Source organism: Lissotriton helveticus, chromosome 3_2 (assembly GCF_964261635.1).
Source record: "Lissotriton helveticus chromosome 3_2, aLisHel1.1, whole genome shotgun sequence".
Classification (NCBI taxonomy): Eukaryota; Metazoa; Chordata; class Amphibia; order Caudata; family Salamandridae; genus Lissotriton; species Lissotriton helveticus.
The window spans coordinates 78,462,695-78,476,955 of NC_136062.1; the positions used below are offsets into that span (position 1 = coordinate 78,462,695).

The following is a 14,261-nucleotide window of genomic DNA, read 5'->3' on the forward strand; positions in this document are numbered from 1 at the left end:
TACTAATACCTCAGGTATGTGTTAATATAACTTCAGCCGCTATTAGAATGGTCATGTAATTTTGAGGTATGAAAGATTATTAAAGATGTATATTATCTAAGCACTCAGTAGCCAGGCTGTCAAACTGAATACGACTGAGTGGCGGGGAGTGTTTTCTCCCACTGTGAAAGAGGAAACCTGGACGGTTGAGAAAAATGAAGTGCAGAGCTTTGTTGGTAAAAAACACATAAGTACTGCCTTATCGAAAATGAAATTGAAATTCACTGTGTTTGTTGATTACCTTGGCCGGTAGATGAGAAAAAAAACATAACATGGGTGTAAACATTTGTTATTTTGCACATGCTAAGCACATTTTACAGATAGCCACAGTTAATTGAATGGTTGATCTACCATGGCAAGGACCTCTTGTCATTTTTTAGTTGAGAAGTTGTGCTGCCACTCGAAGTAGGTTTGCAGCCAGATGAGGACTGCTAATTAAACAAGTAGTAAAGTACATATACTAGCAAAATATGCAATTAGCACTCTGAATTATATCTGGTCTATTTTCACCACGCAATTAATGTATTTTTCTTGCAAATCCACATTACCATTACAAGCTTAATTTGATCATCAACCTGATTACTGAGAATATTCCATATTGGTGAACGGATGAAATGAAGCATAGAACTTTGCACACTTTATTTTTTTTCATAAATTAAAGTTACAAACATCAACGTAACAATTCATATGCAACAAACACACATATAATACATGTGTATGTGTGTATATATATGTGTATGTATATATATTTCGCATACAACAAAATAAAAGCTTGCAATACATATTTTTTTTCATAAAATGGATACGAATTTTAAAATATAACAGCAGAAGAATAAATTATTCATTCATAATAGCAGTACTCGTCTTTCTTTCCTGGAAAGGAATACATTTGGATCCCTATTAACAGCATCATGAATTTAGAAACTAAAAACATTTTAAAGGCTTAAATTCAAATACATCAAACGGACCAAAGTTCTAAACAATGGTGCATCATCAAAATACGAAAAACTTTAATTTGTGCCATGTTTGTCAAGTACAAAAGGTGGAATGGGTAAATGACACTTCATCCTACTTTCAGTCTTACATTTCTTCCTGTATTCTACATACCTTTTTGCTAAATTAGTTTGCTCCATTCCAGATACACACATGTGACAGAGGACCGATTGAAGCCGCTCAAACGCTCTTGAGATTGAGATTATGATTCCTAGTCTGGAAGGGTTTAAAATGGGGTCAGGCCATTCCTATACACTGAGGTTAGTAAAGTCTATTCACTAACATATGGATGTGCAAATTACCCATCAGTATTCTTACTAGGCATATGTGATGCACATACAGAGGAATCAGGTCAGAAATATGACAATGAGCAATTAATGCAGAAAGCCACGTCCGCAGTAAATTGAGTGCCATTCTTAAGTAAGAAAAGAGCACACACTGCTACAATGTGCATACCTTATTAGCGACGATATATAATGCAAATTGTAAATACAGGAATAACTGCATGTGCCCAAGTGATTTGTAAATATTGCTCTAGTGATCGAACAGAATTGAAAGTGACAAATGATGCTAGCTGCAATACAGTGGAGCTGCCAACTGGATAGAAAACAGTGAAAAGTATTAAGAGCTCTTTAGGCTACTATTTACTCAATACATCTTGATCAAATTGAAAATGAGTTTCGGCATCTGTTTCCAAGCAGACATGTCAGTGCAAAACATGGAATGGTTTATATAGCTAAGTAAAAATTAACAGTCTTCACTTAACAGTTTATTTTTGAGTGAGATACAGCAAAACCATGTCAACCTACCGATGAGCTGGTACTCAGTTGCTGCCTTCAATTGAGGAAAGCAGTTTGCTAATTATTGCCTTATGACCTTGATCTCATCCCTCGAGACTATTTCAAGACCCCCATGTCCACTTGTTTAACACACACACTTATCTTCAAATAAAAAATTGATAACAGTGTACAACACTTTATATCCAGTACCCTTTTGCCAAGAATTATGAATTAAGTTCATATAGTGCACAAAATCCAGGAAGCCACAACGTTACTATTAACTGTAAGATCCAGATGTCCGTCTCTTTAAGGACATAAAAAAATCAAATTTTCCTTTGATTTATGACTCTAAATGTCTTTCTCAAGCCATTTTTTCACGTATTTACACAAATATTTTTTTTAGTGCCATGAATTCACAAGCTCTCCTTATCCAAACCATCTAATTACTAAATTGGAATGGGCAGATGGACACTGCCAATAAAGAAGATTGCATTGGCAAGAAAAAAATCATGAAATAAGGGCAGTGGAGGCTGTTCTCGAAAAAAAGGTTTGTCAAATTGATTACCAAAAGTGTCTGCTCTCTATACGTCCACAGTTAATAAAGGTATTTTTGAGTGGTGCGAGTAAAAAGAATACGACTTGCCCTTGCTTCATTTTCATTGGGGTAAACAAATAATATTAAACAACTGGATACTATACCCTTGCCAACAACCACAAAAAGTATGAAATGGAGACAACGCACTTGCGTATTGGTTGCACCTTGCCAAAGAGGTTGCCTTTCTACTCAATTGTTTCTTCTCCTAAAGTTTTGCCATCATGACCAATGTCAAAATTGTAGGAATTTCAATGTTCACTAATTCTGATGCAGATTACTTTCAGAGCATCTAAACTATGACGACACATAAGAACAGTTTCAAGATAAAAGTACATGTCTTTCCCGTTGTTTTGATCCTAGAGTGAGCCACGTTTAACAGATGACCAAACGTTTGTTCTGAATAGGTACGAGAAAGATATATTCTCTCCTGGATACATGATTAAAAGCCACACCTTTTTTTGTTTTACTGCAGAGTAGACTGTGGAGGGCTGAAGCTTGTTTCTTTCTAAAATTGCTCCCTGTGCTAAAGTATTCTCATACCAATTCGATGTGATAGCTGCTAGAGAAAAACAAGATAGCCTGTTTCTCTTAGTCATTTCGGTAAAACAATGAATATTAGGAAAAATTAAAAAGGACCAATGTTTATGCGTTCTCCAGACTACACGATAATAACTTACCTAACATTATTAAAGGCTAAACTTAATCAAAATGTGTTTACCATGACACAAAGAGATTATGGGGAAATGTTTCCATTCTACTGGATGGCGGAAAATAGAAAGGAGCAAAATTACATTAAAGGAAATGGCTAAGCATCAACCCACCACAAGCAATCAAATTTACCACGCGTGAACCCAGGATCTTTTAAATGAGAAACGATGTATCTTTCAAACTAGTATATGAAGTGAAAATCCAAGCTGAAATAGTAGGAAAGAGAAGTCTAGTAATTCATTACGACTTGGGATCTCACATTCTGGAAAATAAACATTCGTGATAATAGGCCACAATAAGCCATCCTGAGCTAGAATAACATGAAGCAACTTCAAGAGTGCGGACACAACAATATGTAAATAAAGTACATATTGTAAACTCAAGTTCGATAAAAAGCATACCGCAGACAAAAGCCACAGCGCCGCTTCTATACGAAGTTAATAACAGATCAAGTTCAAGTTTTGAAACCAGTCACCTGCATTTAGGACATTTCCATTACACATCTGTCATAAAGATGAAGGAAGTCTGCCTAAAAGAATAACACACTCAATATCTTTGCATGCAACAATGCATACTGAAGGTCGATGAAAGCAGTCGCACTTTGGAGTTTCGTAATGGCAATACAGTTGTGGAAGGCAAAAAGGTCACACAATTTCAGTGCAAATATAGTCAGTGAAAACATCCTCTAAAGACTTTGAAATTATGTTCATCCATAAAGCAGATAATCCAGAAGAAAGGCCGTTCAATCCTGAGCCAAGTCTGCGTCTTTTAAATCTTATTTCTCTTGAGCTGCATTTTCATTGTTCTTTTTTTTCCAAGCCTTTTACATTTGATAGGAAGAGGTTGCATAGGAGGTTCCATCATCACTTCTAAAAATAAAAATAGTGTATTAAGAGCAAGCAGAGACAACAGGTAATCAGTTAGTCACATCATACAGAAACATTATAGGACAAAGTAATATGAATTCTACATAATACAAGAACTGTCTAGATTTATTTAGTGAGCACCGGTAAGCTCTTCCACATGTTCAAGATAGAATATAAGCAAGCATGCAACTAGAATGACTCATTCACGTACCCCAAAAATAGGGACAATAACGAATTAGTCACATTTAGGTTGTGTTTAACAAATGTCGGAATATGCCAGAATGATTTCTGTGTGACAGCAAAGTGATACAAAATTCCTATTCCTCAGAAGCCAGCTCTGGCTCCGAGGACTAATTCACTCACTGAGGAATGTGTTTTCTGACTACATGGGACACAAGTTTGAGTCCCAGAGTGTCCACTCAGCTGCTAATCTTTTTGAGATCAATAAAATAACTAATATGCAAACTTATGATCACTACGTTCTCTAATAGAAACTTCGCACTAGAACTCCCCAAACTCCACTCAAACCACCCAGCAACATAGAAGTTGCAACATCACTACCCACCACGAAAAGCTTACATATTTAACACATTTGTCAAAATTGTGATTTCTCTACCCAAACAACATCCCTTCCACCACAAGCTGCAACCAGAATATCCCCAACCCAGTCACATTAAAATCCACAGTGCCCCTTGCTTATCCACCAATACTAAATCATGCCCTCCAAAACACCTTGACATGAAGTAGAAAGAAACACAAAAACTAAAATGATTATTCTACAGTGCAAGATCCAGGAACAAAAATGTCTTGAACATTTCTGACCTTCTCTCAGAAACAATACCAGATCTCACCTTCACTACACAACAAGCACTCTTAAAATATGCTTCCATTCTAGTATGGATGACGTGGTTCTTACACCTTGTAATCCTCATTGTTTCATGTAACCTTTAGACTGATTTACAGACATATGTTTTGTTGTCTCTATATAATGTGTGTGTGATATAACGTGCTCAGACACTTGTCAAACAAAGAAAATGCCAATACTGTTCTCCTTATTCATAAGCAAAAGTGTGATCACATACGATTTAAACAATATGTGTCATACCAGCTTCTTTCCAGAATGAATCTTTATTGTTTTGTTTTCTCAATTTTTAGTTCATTATTTTGGTTAATTTTTCACCAATTTCATATTTCAAAAAACAACTGTACAAAACATACAATAACATTGATCAAACCTTTTAAAACATTACCCTCTCATCATTCATAATCATATTCCCACTAACTTCATCCCTGTCATACTACCATTCACCTACACACACCGCAAAATTATTTACACTATTATTCACAACAGGCCATAGACCATTTGGTTTCCCATATTTTACAATTTCTAAAAGAGCATTTTGAAAGATCTTATGGCTCTATGACCGTTACATAGAGCCATAAGATCTTTCAAAATGCTCTTTTAGAAGTTGTAAAATATGGGAAACCAAATGGTCTATGGCCTGTTGTGAATAATACAATTGAAGTGTAAATAATTTTGCGGTGTGTGTGTGTATGTGAATGGTAGTATGACTGAGGGATGAAGTTAGTGGGAATATGATTATGAATGATGAGAGGGTAATGTTTTAAAATGTTTGATCAATGTTATTGTATGTTTTGTACAGTTGTTTTTTGAAATATGAAATTGGTGAAAAATTAACCAAAATAATGAACTAAAAATTGAGAAAACAAAACAATTAAGATTCATTCTGGAAAGAAGCTGGTATGACACATATTGTTTAATTCGTATGTGGTCACATTTTTGCTTATGAATAAGGAGAACAGTATTGGCATTTTCTTTGTTTGACATTAGTCGGTGGCTTGGCCTTGCTGTCGGGAGCCCGTACCCAGTGGTGGTTTTTCGGACACCAGACACTAGCATGAGGAGCACTATAAAACTAGGAAAATATGGCTTTATCTCACGCCCATCCCTTCTTTCTTATACTAAGTGTTCCTGCATGTGCAACACTCTGCCCATTATTAACACAAGACACATAATTCACCGTCAACTGCATAATCACTTTTAAAATGACAAAATAATAAAATAACACTCCTGAACAATGTGCTGCGTTGGAACGTATACTTGCCTTCTTGTCCCATAATGTGGACAACTCCGCCAAATAATTGGGCCCTCCTTTGAGCATAAGTAAAGAGGCCCCCAGCTATAACATGACGACCTCAGAAGTAGAGCTCCCTTGCATTTGGGACAGCAACAGATGATTTATATTTGCTATTGCCGATCATCTATGGATCACCAGGTCAAAAAAACTCATTGTGAGCAATTGTCTTTAACAAGCTACTGTGCCCTATGAACTGCAGTTTCTTCGAGGCCCTGCGCATCGGCTTTCAGAACACAACTCCGGGAACCGCCTGTCTCTCGTACATGCACCACTTGGTGCCTCACATTTTTGCATTCTCGAGGCCACCCACGCTCTTAAATCTGGTCACTTTTATTGTTTTACATTTTTGGGAATCTGGTTGGTCTAAACTTCGAAGCGTTCCACCTGCGGTTTGCGGGGGACTTCTTGGAATGGCAAAAGAATGAGTAGGGGCGATATTTTTGCATCGATTCGTAGCAAAAAGGATCGGCCTTCTGGGAAATGCTCTTAAACTAGCCAACCTGTGCAATCCCATCAGGCGTTTGTTCTGCCTCTGTAATGAGTGATAATTGGTTAATAACACTGATAATTTATGTAATGCAGGCTTCCAGCGTAATTGTCCCTTGTGGTTTGAATAATTTATTTTCGTTGCTAGCCATCCCTATCGTACTCATTTTATCCGGCTATCTGAAGGCACTTTTATAGCGCGCTTTTCTCTGGACTGGTTTATAGGCGCTCTGGACAGCCCTTTCACAAGCGCATAAACGAACTTTAGCCTTGACCTAAAGGGTGTCACTGTAAAGGGGTCTTAGTAGTTTTATGAAGGGAGAGGGGTCAACGTGTTAGTTGCTCGAAAGGAGAATCATCCGCATCCTTTGAAGTCGGTAACATGAAAGTCCGATTCAGCCCTGCTACGTTTCGAAATGAAATGCTGCTTAGAGATCTCGGCCGTGGCCATTAAACCTCTTGAGCTATCTTACGGACTACCATATTTTATCCGTGTTGAGACTCGGGTTCCTGGTATTCCATCCCTCCGGCTGCCCCTATACCGCGCTGCCACAGGGCAGCGGTGAGTCAGGACCACAGGACCCCTGACAGTGTCTGGGGAATTCGCTGCCCCTTTGATCGGATGCCAGAAGATACCACAAGCATCTCTTCAGAGGCTGCGGGCAGGTTCAGCCCGCTGGAATTCGCTTCCCCGAAGAAATTGTTCAGCACTTTATCATTTCGGGGCAGGAAAAAAGGTGAAAGTGACAGCAACCACGGTGTTCAGGGTAATGTGTATTGCATTCCATGATGTGATTTACACAGGGCACATCTCTTGGTTTAAAACGTATAAATAAGTTCATCAACAAACATAGGGGGTGGGGAGCTCGGCTGCCCGCGCAAATCACAGAGTCTGCCGGGATCCCCCTGCCCTCCCTGTGACCCGTGCACCTCTGTGTTCGGTGCCTGCTTCGCAGCTGACAGTGAAGAATATTCTTATCTGCTTGTTAAATAAACAAGAAGATAATAATACTCTTCACGACAAGCCCCAAATCAGGCCACGGTGTACGGAGGGGCAGTGCGAAAAGCGGACAGGGTGGCACCCAAAACCCATCTTTTCCAATGGGAAGCCAGCGTTTACCATGAACGCTGACGCTACCCAATGGAAAGGAGGGGCGGGGCTTAGAGTCCCTTAGTTGTTTACAAGATCTGTCGCAGGGCGGGGCAGCTTTGCTGCCGGCCCACGCTCGACCTAAAAATGGTTCATGAAAGACTTTGCAGCCCATGCCACAAAGCTATCCCACCTGATTTTCGCATCAACAAAAACCGCATTGGTAAAATTGGATGAGTCTGGACCGTCATTCTTAAAAAAATCACTACAAATAATACAAATTGAAAGCCACAGCATGGACGGCTGTGAATCCTTGAAAAGATGTCACTCCAAATATAAGTTAGTCTTTTCTCTTAATATAAAGACCACCTTAATTTACAGATCACCAAAGAGGGAAACGCCAACTTTAAAGATGTACTAGATACAGTAACAAACTGGACCACTCAAACTAACACATTCTTGGAGATAACATACGGTTTGATAAGAATCTAACTACAACCACAGCTATCACAACCAGCCTTGAAGCCTTCGACTTCTAACAAATTGATTCTTCAAAGACAGCAAAAATCAACAACAAAAGCTGTACAAGACAAGGAGAAAAATAGACATTGTCAAACTCAACTCCCATCTTGGAAAGAAATAATAATAAACATGCAACCAAAAGACATACACAACTTTTACAACTGGATCTCCACAGCACTGGACAAACAGATACCAATAACAAGCATTGGCAAAGCTAACAGGTTTCGCCTGTGCGAATTCTATTGGCTTTGTCAATGTTGTTTTTACATGTTATACAGCAGTTGAGCTGCTGTGCAACATGACTTAAAGTGATATGACACAGACAATGCTGGATGCGCTACAGCATTTTTTTCTTTTACTTAAAGCCATGATACAAAGCTTTGTGGACGGTGGCCGCCGCGCTCATATAAAGTGCTCCAAAACTTTCGGCCCGAGGGAGGGTTTGGGTGAGGTTGTATGGCAGAACCACAAATGCCATTACTGCGCATGCCTTAATAAAGCAGTCTTTACAATGAAAATAGTTACCATGCATGCCTTTGCAACGCAAATGTAAGTATTTCACAAATAAGTATAAAGCTATATATATATATATATATATATATATATATATATATATATATATATTTTCACCATACCACACTTTCCATCAAAAGAAGGCGCTGACTCCGTGTATCAATATACAAGCGTTTTATTCTCAGTTACAGCTTCTGCTCAGACGCGTTTCGGCGGCTAACTCCCGCCTTGCTCACTAATATATATATATATATACTAGCAGCCCGTCCTGACGTTGTCCGGGTATGAATTGCTGCCGGCCAGTAGTATATTGTTTTGTAGGATTTCGTTTTGATAGCATTTCTTATCTGTGACAGGCCTGTGAAACGCTCAGATTCACAGTGCACTGCTGATGCACTTAAGAGTGCGCGTTCAGTAGTGTGTGAACTCGAGTTTCCCTCCTTTATTTTTCCTTGCAATATGATATAGCGCGAACTCGGCAACATGGCATGCGCACAATTTACATTACAGAAGAACACATTCATTTGTGGTAGGCATGGGGAACACAAAACTGCAAGTGGAGGTGAGGGTCCTAGGGGAATTAATTAATATTTCTAGACATGCTTGTACCTTGTCCCCCAACTAAACAATATACAAATACACGAAAAGTAACAGGGGTCTTTTTTAAGTATTTAGGGCTTGGTACCAAATTGTGGTGCTCAAGCTCTGGGATGCCAAATGGTCATCAGGAAAGAAGAAACACAGGAGAGACAAGTGAGTAGTCTGCAGATAGTGGTCTACAGAAAGAAAGAAAGAAACCCATCAGCCCACCAATTGGCGGAACTTCATCATCTGGGTTTTATCACAGTGTCCGCTTGATTCAACCTCAGTGTATTTGTTGAGGTTTACTAGAACCGGATTGTGAAAAAGGAAGTTGTCAACCAGACAATGAGTGTTGTAAAGGGCTGAAAAAGGGTAAGTTGCAGTGCTCAAAAATGTGTAAACAAATTTTATTGTGAATTAAAAATGCCTGTTCTGATGTCTAGAGATTTTTTTTTTATTAAAGGCGACCATCAAGACGGCATGATTAAAAGCAGAGTGGATATAGTATGACAATATTACTATGCATCAAAGATATTAATTGGTCGACATGTTTCAGCCCCTCAGGGCTTTCATCAGGGCCTATGGTATACACTACTGCAACACTTACCACTGCTTGTGATAAAAATAGAATGTGGAGACCTACCAGTAGTGTGGTCTATTGTTCCAAAGCCTCTCCTATGTAACAGAAACACAAAAAGAAAGGATATACACAAGGCAAGACAGTTATCAATTTTTTTTGGACAATTTCATTAGATGTGTTGTTCTTAAAGTGTTTACATACAATTAATTCCGCTTGGAAAAAGTTTTTGCTTGGAAAAAGTTTTTCACTCACCCTACGTTGTAGGGAGGACAAGCCTCACCTCACCTGGCACTCGCTCAGGAAAAAGGAGGCCACGCACTGAGTAGACAAAAGTATATAGATATGTCCACATCAGTTTGTAACATGGAAAAATGTACCTCTATATAGCAAAATGCACACAGGTAAACAGAGACCCAGGTCTATAGCAGCACATGAACTAAGACTCTCCAATATTCATATGTTGATTCACATGAATTCCAGTAAAAACATATAAATCCCAAGGATAAATTAGGGACCTGTTGTGAATTGCAGTCTCAAAGGTCTATTTGAGGGCATTGTTGAAGGGAATTATTTAAAAAGGATATTGCATACAGAAGAGTGTTGGAGAACACCTTCATTCGAATAGTGCCTTTAGTAGCAAGTGGCCTGATTCCTGTCAGAATAGAGATCGCTTGTAGCGCAAGGATAGGCGTGTAGATTTAAAAGGTAACGGCACGCAGCTCCCACTCACCTCTCCGTCGTTGCCTCGGTCTATCAGCTGAGCCGAGGGGGAGGTGTTGGGACTGCGTGTCGCTTCCGCCTAAAAATGTTAGTAGCGGACTTGATAGGGAACCCAGGACATCTATGTGCTCATTGGTTGATAGTTGCTCGTATCAGCACCGTCATAATAGACTACGTGCTGCTGTTCCGTGATGTGTGGGCTCCTCTGATTGGGGATACAGAACGGAACCGGAAATAAACGTCCGCACCTCGACCCATTTTTACCGCTGACGTACCGCGTAAACAAGGCCTGCTGTTAGCGCGTCAGTATGTGGTTATTATGGTGATTTCATTAAAGAATATAAGTGGCGTACCTGTTAGGAAAACTCAGGACAACTATATTTCTATTGGCTACTTGGTGCTCATACCGGCATCATCGTGGTGGACCATGTGCCGCTATTCCGTGATGTGTGGACTTCTCTGATTGGGGGATACACACGGAAACGGAAATAGACGTCCGGATCTCGGACCAATCTGTCACAGTCAACATATAGAATAAAATAAAATAAACATGACTCGCTGATAGCATGTAGTAATTCAGACCAGCTGTAAGTTTAGTGTGTACTCCAAACTGACAGAGGAGTTAATCATGTTATGCCACTATTCCGCTAGAATGATTGTAATCAGAACAGTTGTGAGTTCTTTGAAGACTTTGAGGCTTGTCCTCCCTACAACGTTGGGTGAGTGAAAAACTTTTTCCAAGCAAAAACTTTTTCCAAGCGGAATTAATTGTATGTAAACACTTTAAGAACAACACATCTAATGAAATTGTCAAAAAATGTTTTTGATAACTGTCTTGCCTTGTGTATATCCTTTCTTTTTGTGTTTCTGTTACATAGGAGAGGCTTTGTAACAATAGACAGCACTACTGGTAGGTCTCCACATTGTATTTTTATCACAAGCAGTGGTAAGTGTTGCAGTAGTGTATACCATAGGTCCTGATGAAAGCCCTGAGGGGCTGAAACATGTCGACCAATTAATATCTTTGATGCATAGTAATATTGTCATACTATATCCACTCTGCTTTTAATCATGCCGTCTTGATGGTCGCCTTTAATAAAAAAAAATTCTCTAGACATCAGAACAGGCATTTTTAATTCACAATAAGTTTTGTTTACACATTTTTGAGCACTGCAACTTACCCTTTTTCAGCCCTTTACAACACTCATTGTCTGGTTGACAACTTCCTTTTTCACAATCCGGTTCTAGTAAACCTCAACAAATACACTGAGGTTGAATCAAGCGGACACTGTGATAAAACCGAGATGATGAAGTTCCGCCAATTGGTGGGCTGATGGGTTTCTTTCTTTCTTTCTGTAGACCACTATCTGCAGACTACTCACTTGTCTCTCCTGTGTTTCTTCTTTCCTGATGACCATTTGGCATCCCAGAGCTTGAGCACCATAATTTGATACCAAGCCCTAAATACTTAAAAAAGACCCTTGTTACTTTTCGTGTATTTGTATATTGTTTAGTTGGGGGACAAGGTACAAGCAGGTCTAGAAATATTAATTAATTCCCCTAGGACCCTCACCTCCACTTGCAGTTTTGTGTTATCTTTTGTGCAGCTATGATCATTAAATAGGCCGGCCGCCACAGCGGTGCCTTCCTTATAACTGGACCCTTGCATGCAACAGGACGGCGGATTTTGCAGGTCTAGGTTTCGATGACGAGACTCTATCCTCTATTCTACATGACAATCCCAGTATGTTAGACTTAGTTCCATCAACAGTACCAGCACCCCCAGGAGACTGGGACACTGTGTTGGATCTTAAGAAAAGCCACTCCCGTACCATCGTTCATGGACAAATCATGGCCGAATATCTTCATGGGAAGTGTGCTCCCACAGGCCTGATCGTCACCAATGCGCCAAGGCTATTTCTGACAGACAAAACATTCATCAAAGACTGGTCATTGATAGCCTGGCGGTGCACACGCGATTGGCTTATCTTAATTATCTCGACTGCCAAAAGAGTGGCAGATGCCATTTTGGTGGAAATACAAATTTTGGAAGGCCAAATCAAAACCACATTAACAACTAAATGGTTTGAGAAACAACAGGAGGAATCCAACAAAGCCAATAAAGAGTACAAAGATCCCATATTTTTCGCAAAAATTGACAAATTCAAGAAAGACTTAGCGAAATTCTCCCACGAAAAATTGTATCCTTATACCAGCGAAGGTTACACTCCCACAGATTCGAACAAACAGGGAAAACCTCATGGATCTAATTATGCCACTTCCTCTGATTCTAATTCATCTGACTCAGACAGTAGTAACACATCCCAGTGGAGAGGGAGAGGTCGCAACAACCGTCCCAATCGGAGACGTAATGGGCAAGGGAATATGTACCAACAAGGTCCATGATGGCCTCCCACTCCATGGGGCTATCCACAATTTCCGCCACCTATGCCTCACTATGCCATGCAACCACAATACTACGACAGCCAAGCTTTTTTAGGACAGGGCCGTGGCTGGAACAGAGGGAGACGGAGAGGGCCAAATCAGGTTCAGTGGGCAGACGAACAAGACTCTCCGGCAACTCGCAGCAAACGAGGCCAGTAGACTCCGTATCGAACAACAGTGAGGACCTGGTGGTGAATCTGAGCACCCGCAGCCTGTCCCCACTAGAACACCAAGTACTCAACAAAGGTCTTGGGTTTGTACCCACCAACAGTGGTGATGCCTTTCAACTTCGCAGTGAAATGGAAAGATTCTTTCGGAGTGTGAGATTGCACTTTTTCTTTAAAGACAATGATAAAGATCAAACACAATCTACAATAGACACGAATACCGGTCTCAAGACCAAATCCATTTTTATGCCTCTTTTACAACAGGTGCCATCAAGAGTTGGTGCTTTTGAAACCGCAGTGCTACATGAAATGAAAACACTGAACTTCTCCCGACAAGACACTTTTCAAAATCTATCTAGGCAAGAGAGGCAAGCACTTGACACTCTATCTAAAGATAAAAACATCATGATCAAACCGGCCGACAAGGGGGGTGCGATTGTCATACAGGACATCACCTCCTATCGAGCCGAGTGCTTGAGGCAGTTGGAGAACACTCAATCTTACTCACTTTTGAGTATAGATCCTACCACGAGACTTTCAACTGAGATTAAATCTCTAGTTGAAGAGGCAAGTGCGGAGGGCTGGATAACAGCACAGGAAGCTAAATTTCTTGTTACATCACATCCAGTCACTCCGTACTTTTATACGTTGCCCAAAATCCACAAGGCAGCGAGACCACCTCCGGGACGCCCGATCATCTCCGGCATTGGCTCTCTTCTGGAACCACTGTCTTCTTTTGTGGATGTGTTTCTTGCACCTCTCGTCAAAACCATGCCGACCTACCTGCAAGATACCAAAGACGTCTTACGTTTACTATCTGAGACAGAGTTTGATACCAATTTGGATTATCTTGTCAGCTTTGACGTAGAGTCATTATATACCTGTATACCCCAAGTGGAAACCCTACAAACTATACAGACATTACTAGAAACCACCACACATGACAGCATAACACCAATCCACTTCATTATGGAGTTGGCTAGAATTGCGATGACCGAGAACTTTTTCGGTTTTGAG

General features: G+C 40.0%; 1 protein-coding gene across 1 annotated transcript in view; it reads right to left on the reverse strand.

Moving 5' to 3' along the window:
• Positions 1 to 663: 663 nt before the first annotated feature.
• Positions 664 to 14,261, reverse strand: part of LYSMD2 (LysM domain containing 2) — a 271,404-nt gene continuing 257,806 nt past the window's right edge. The window contains exon 3 of the mRNA XM_078684831.1: positions 664 to 3,983. Within this exon, the coding sequence (XP_078540957.1) occupies positions 3,938 to 3,983 (46 nt within the window). The 3' untranslated portion in view covers positions 664 to 3,937. The remainder of the gene's footprint in view (positions 3,984 to 14,261) is intronic.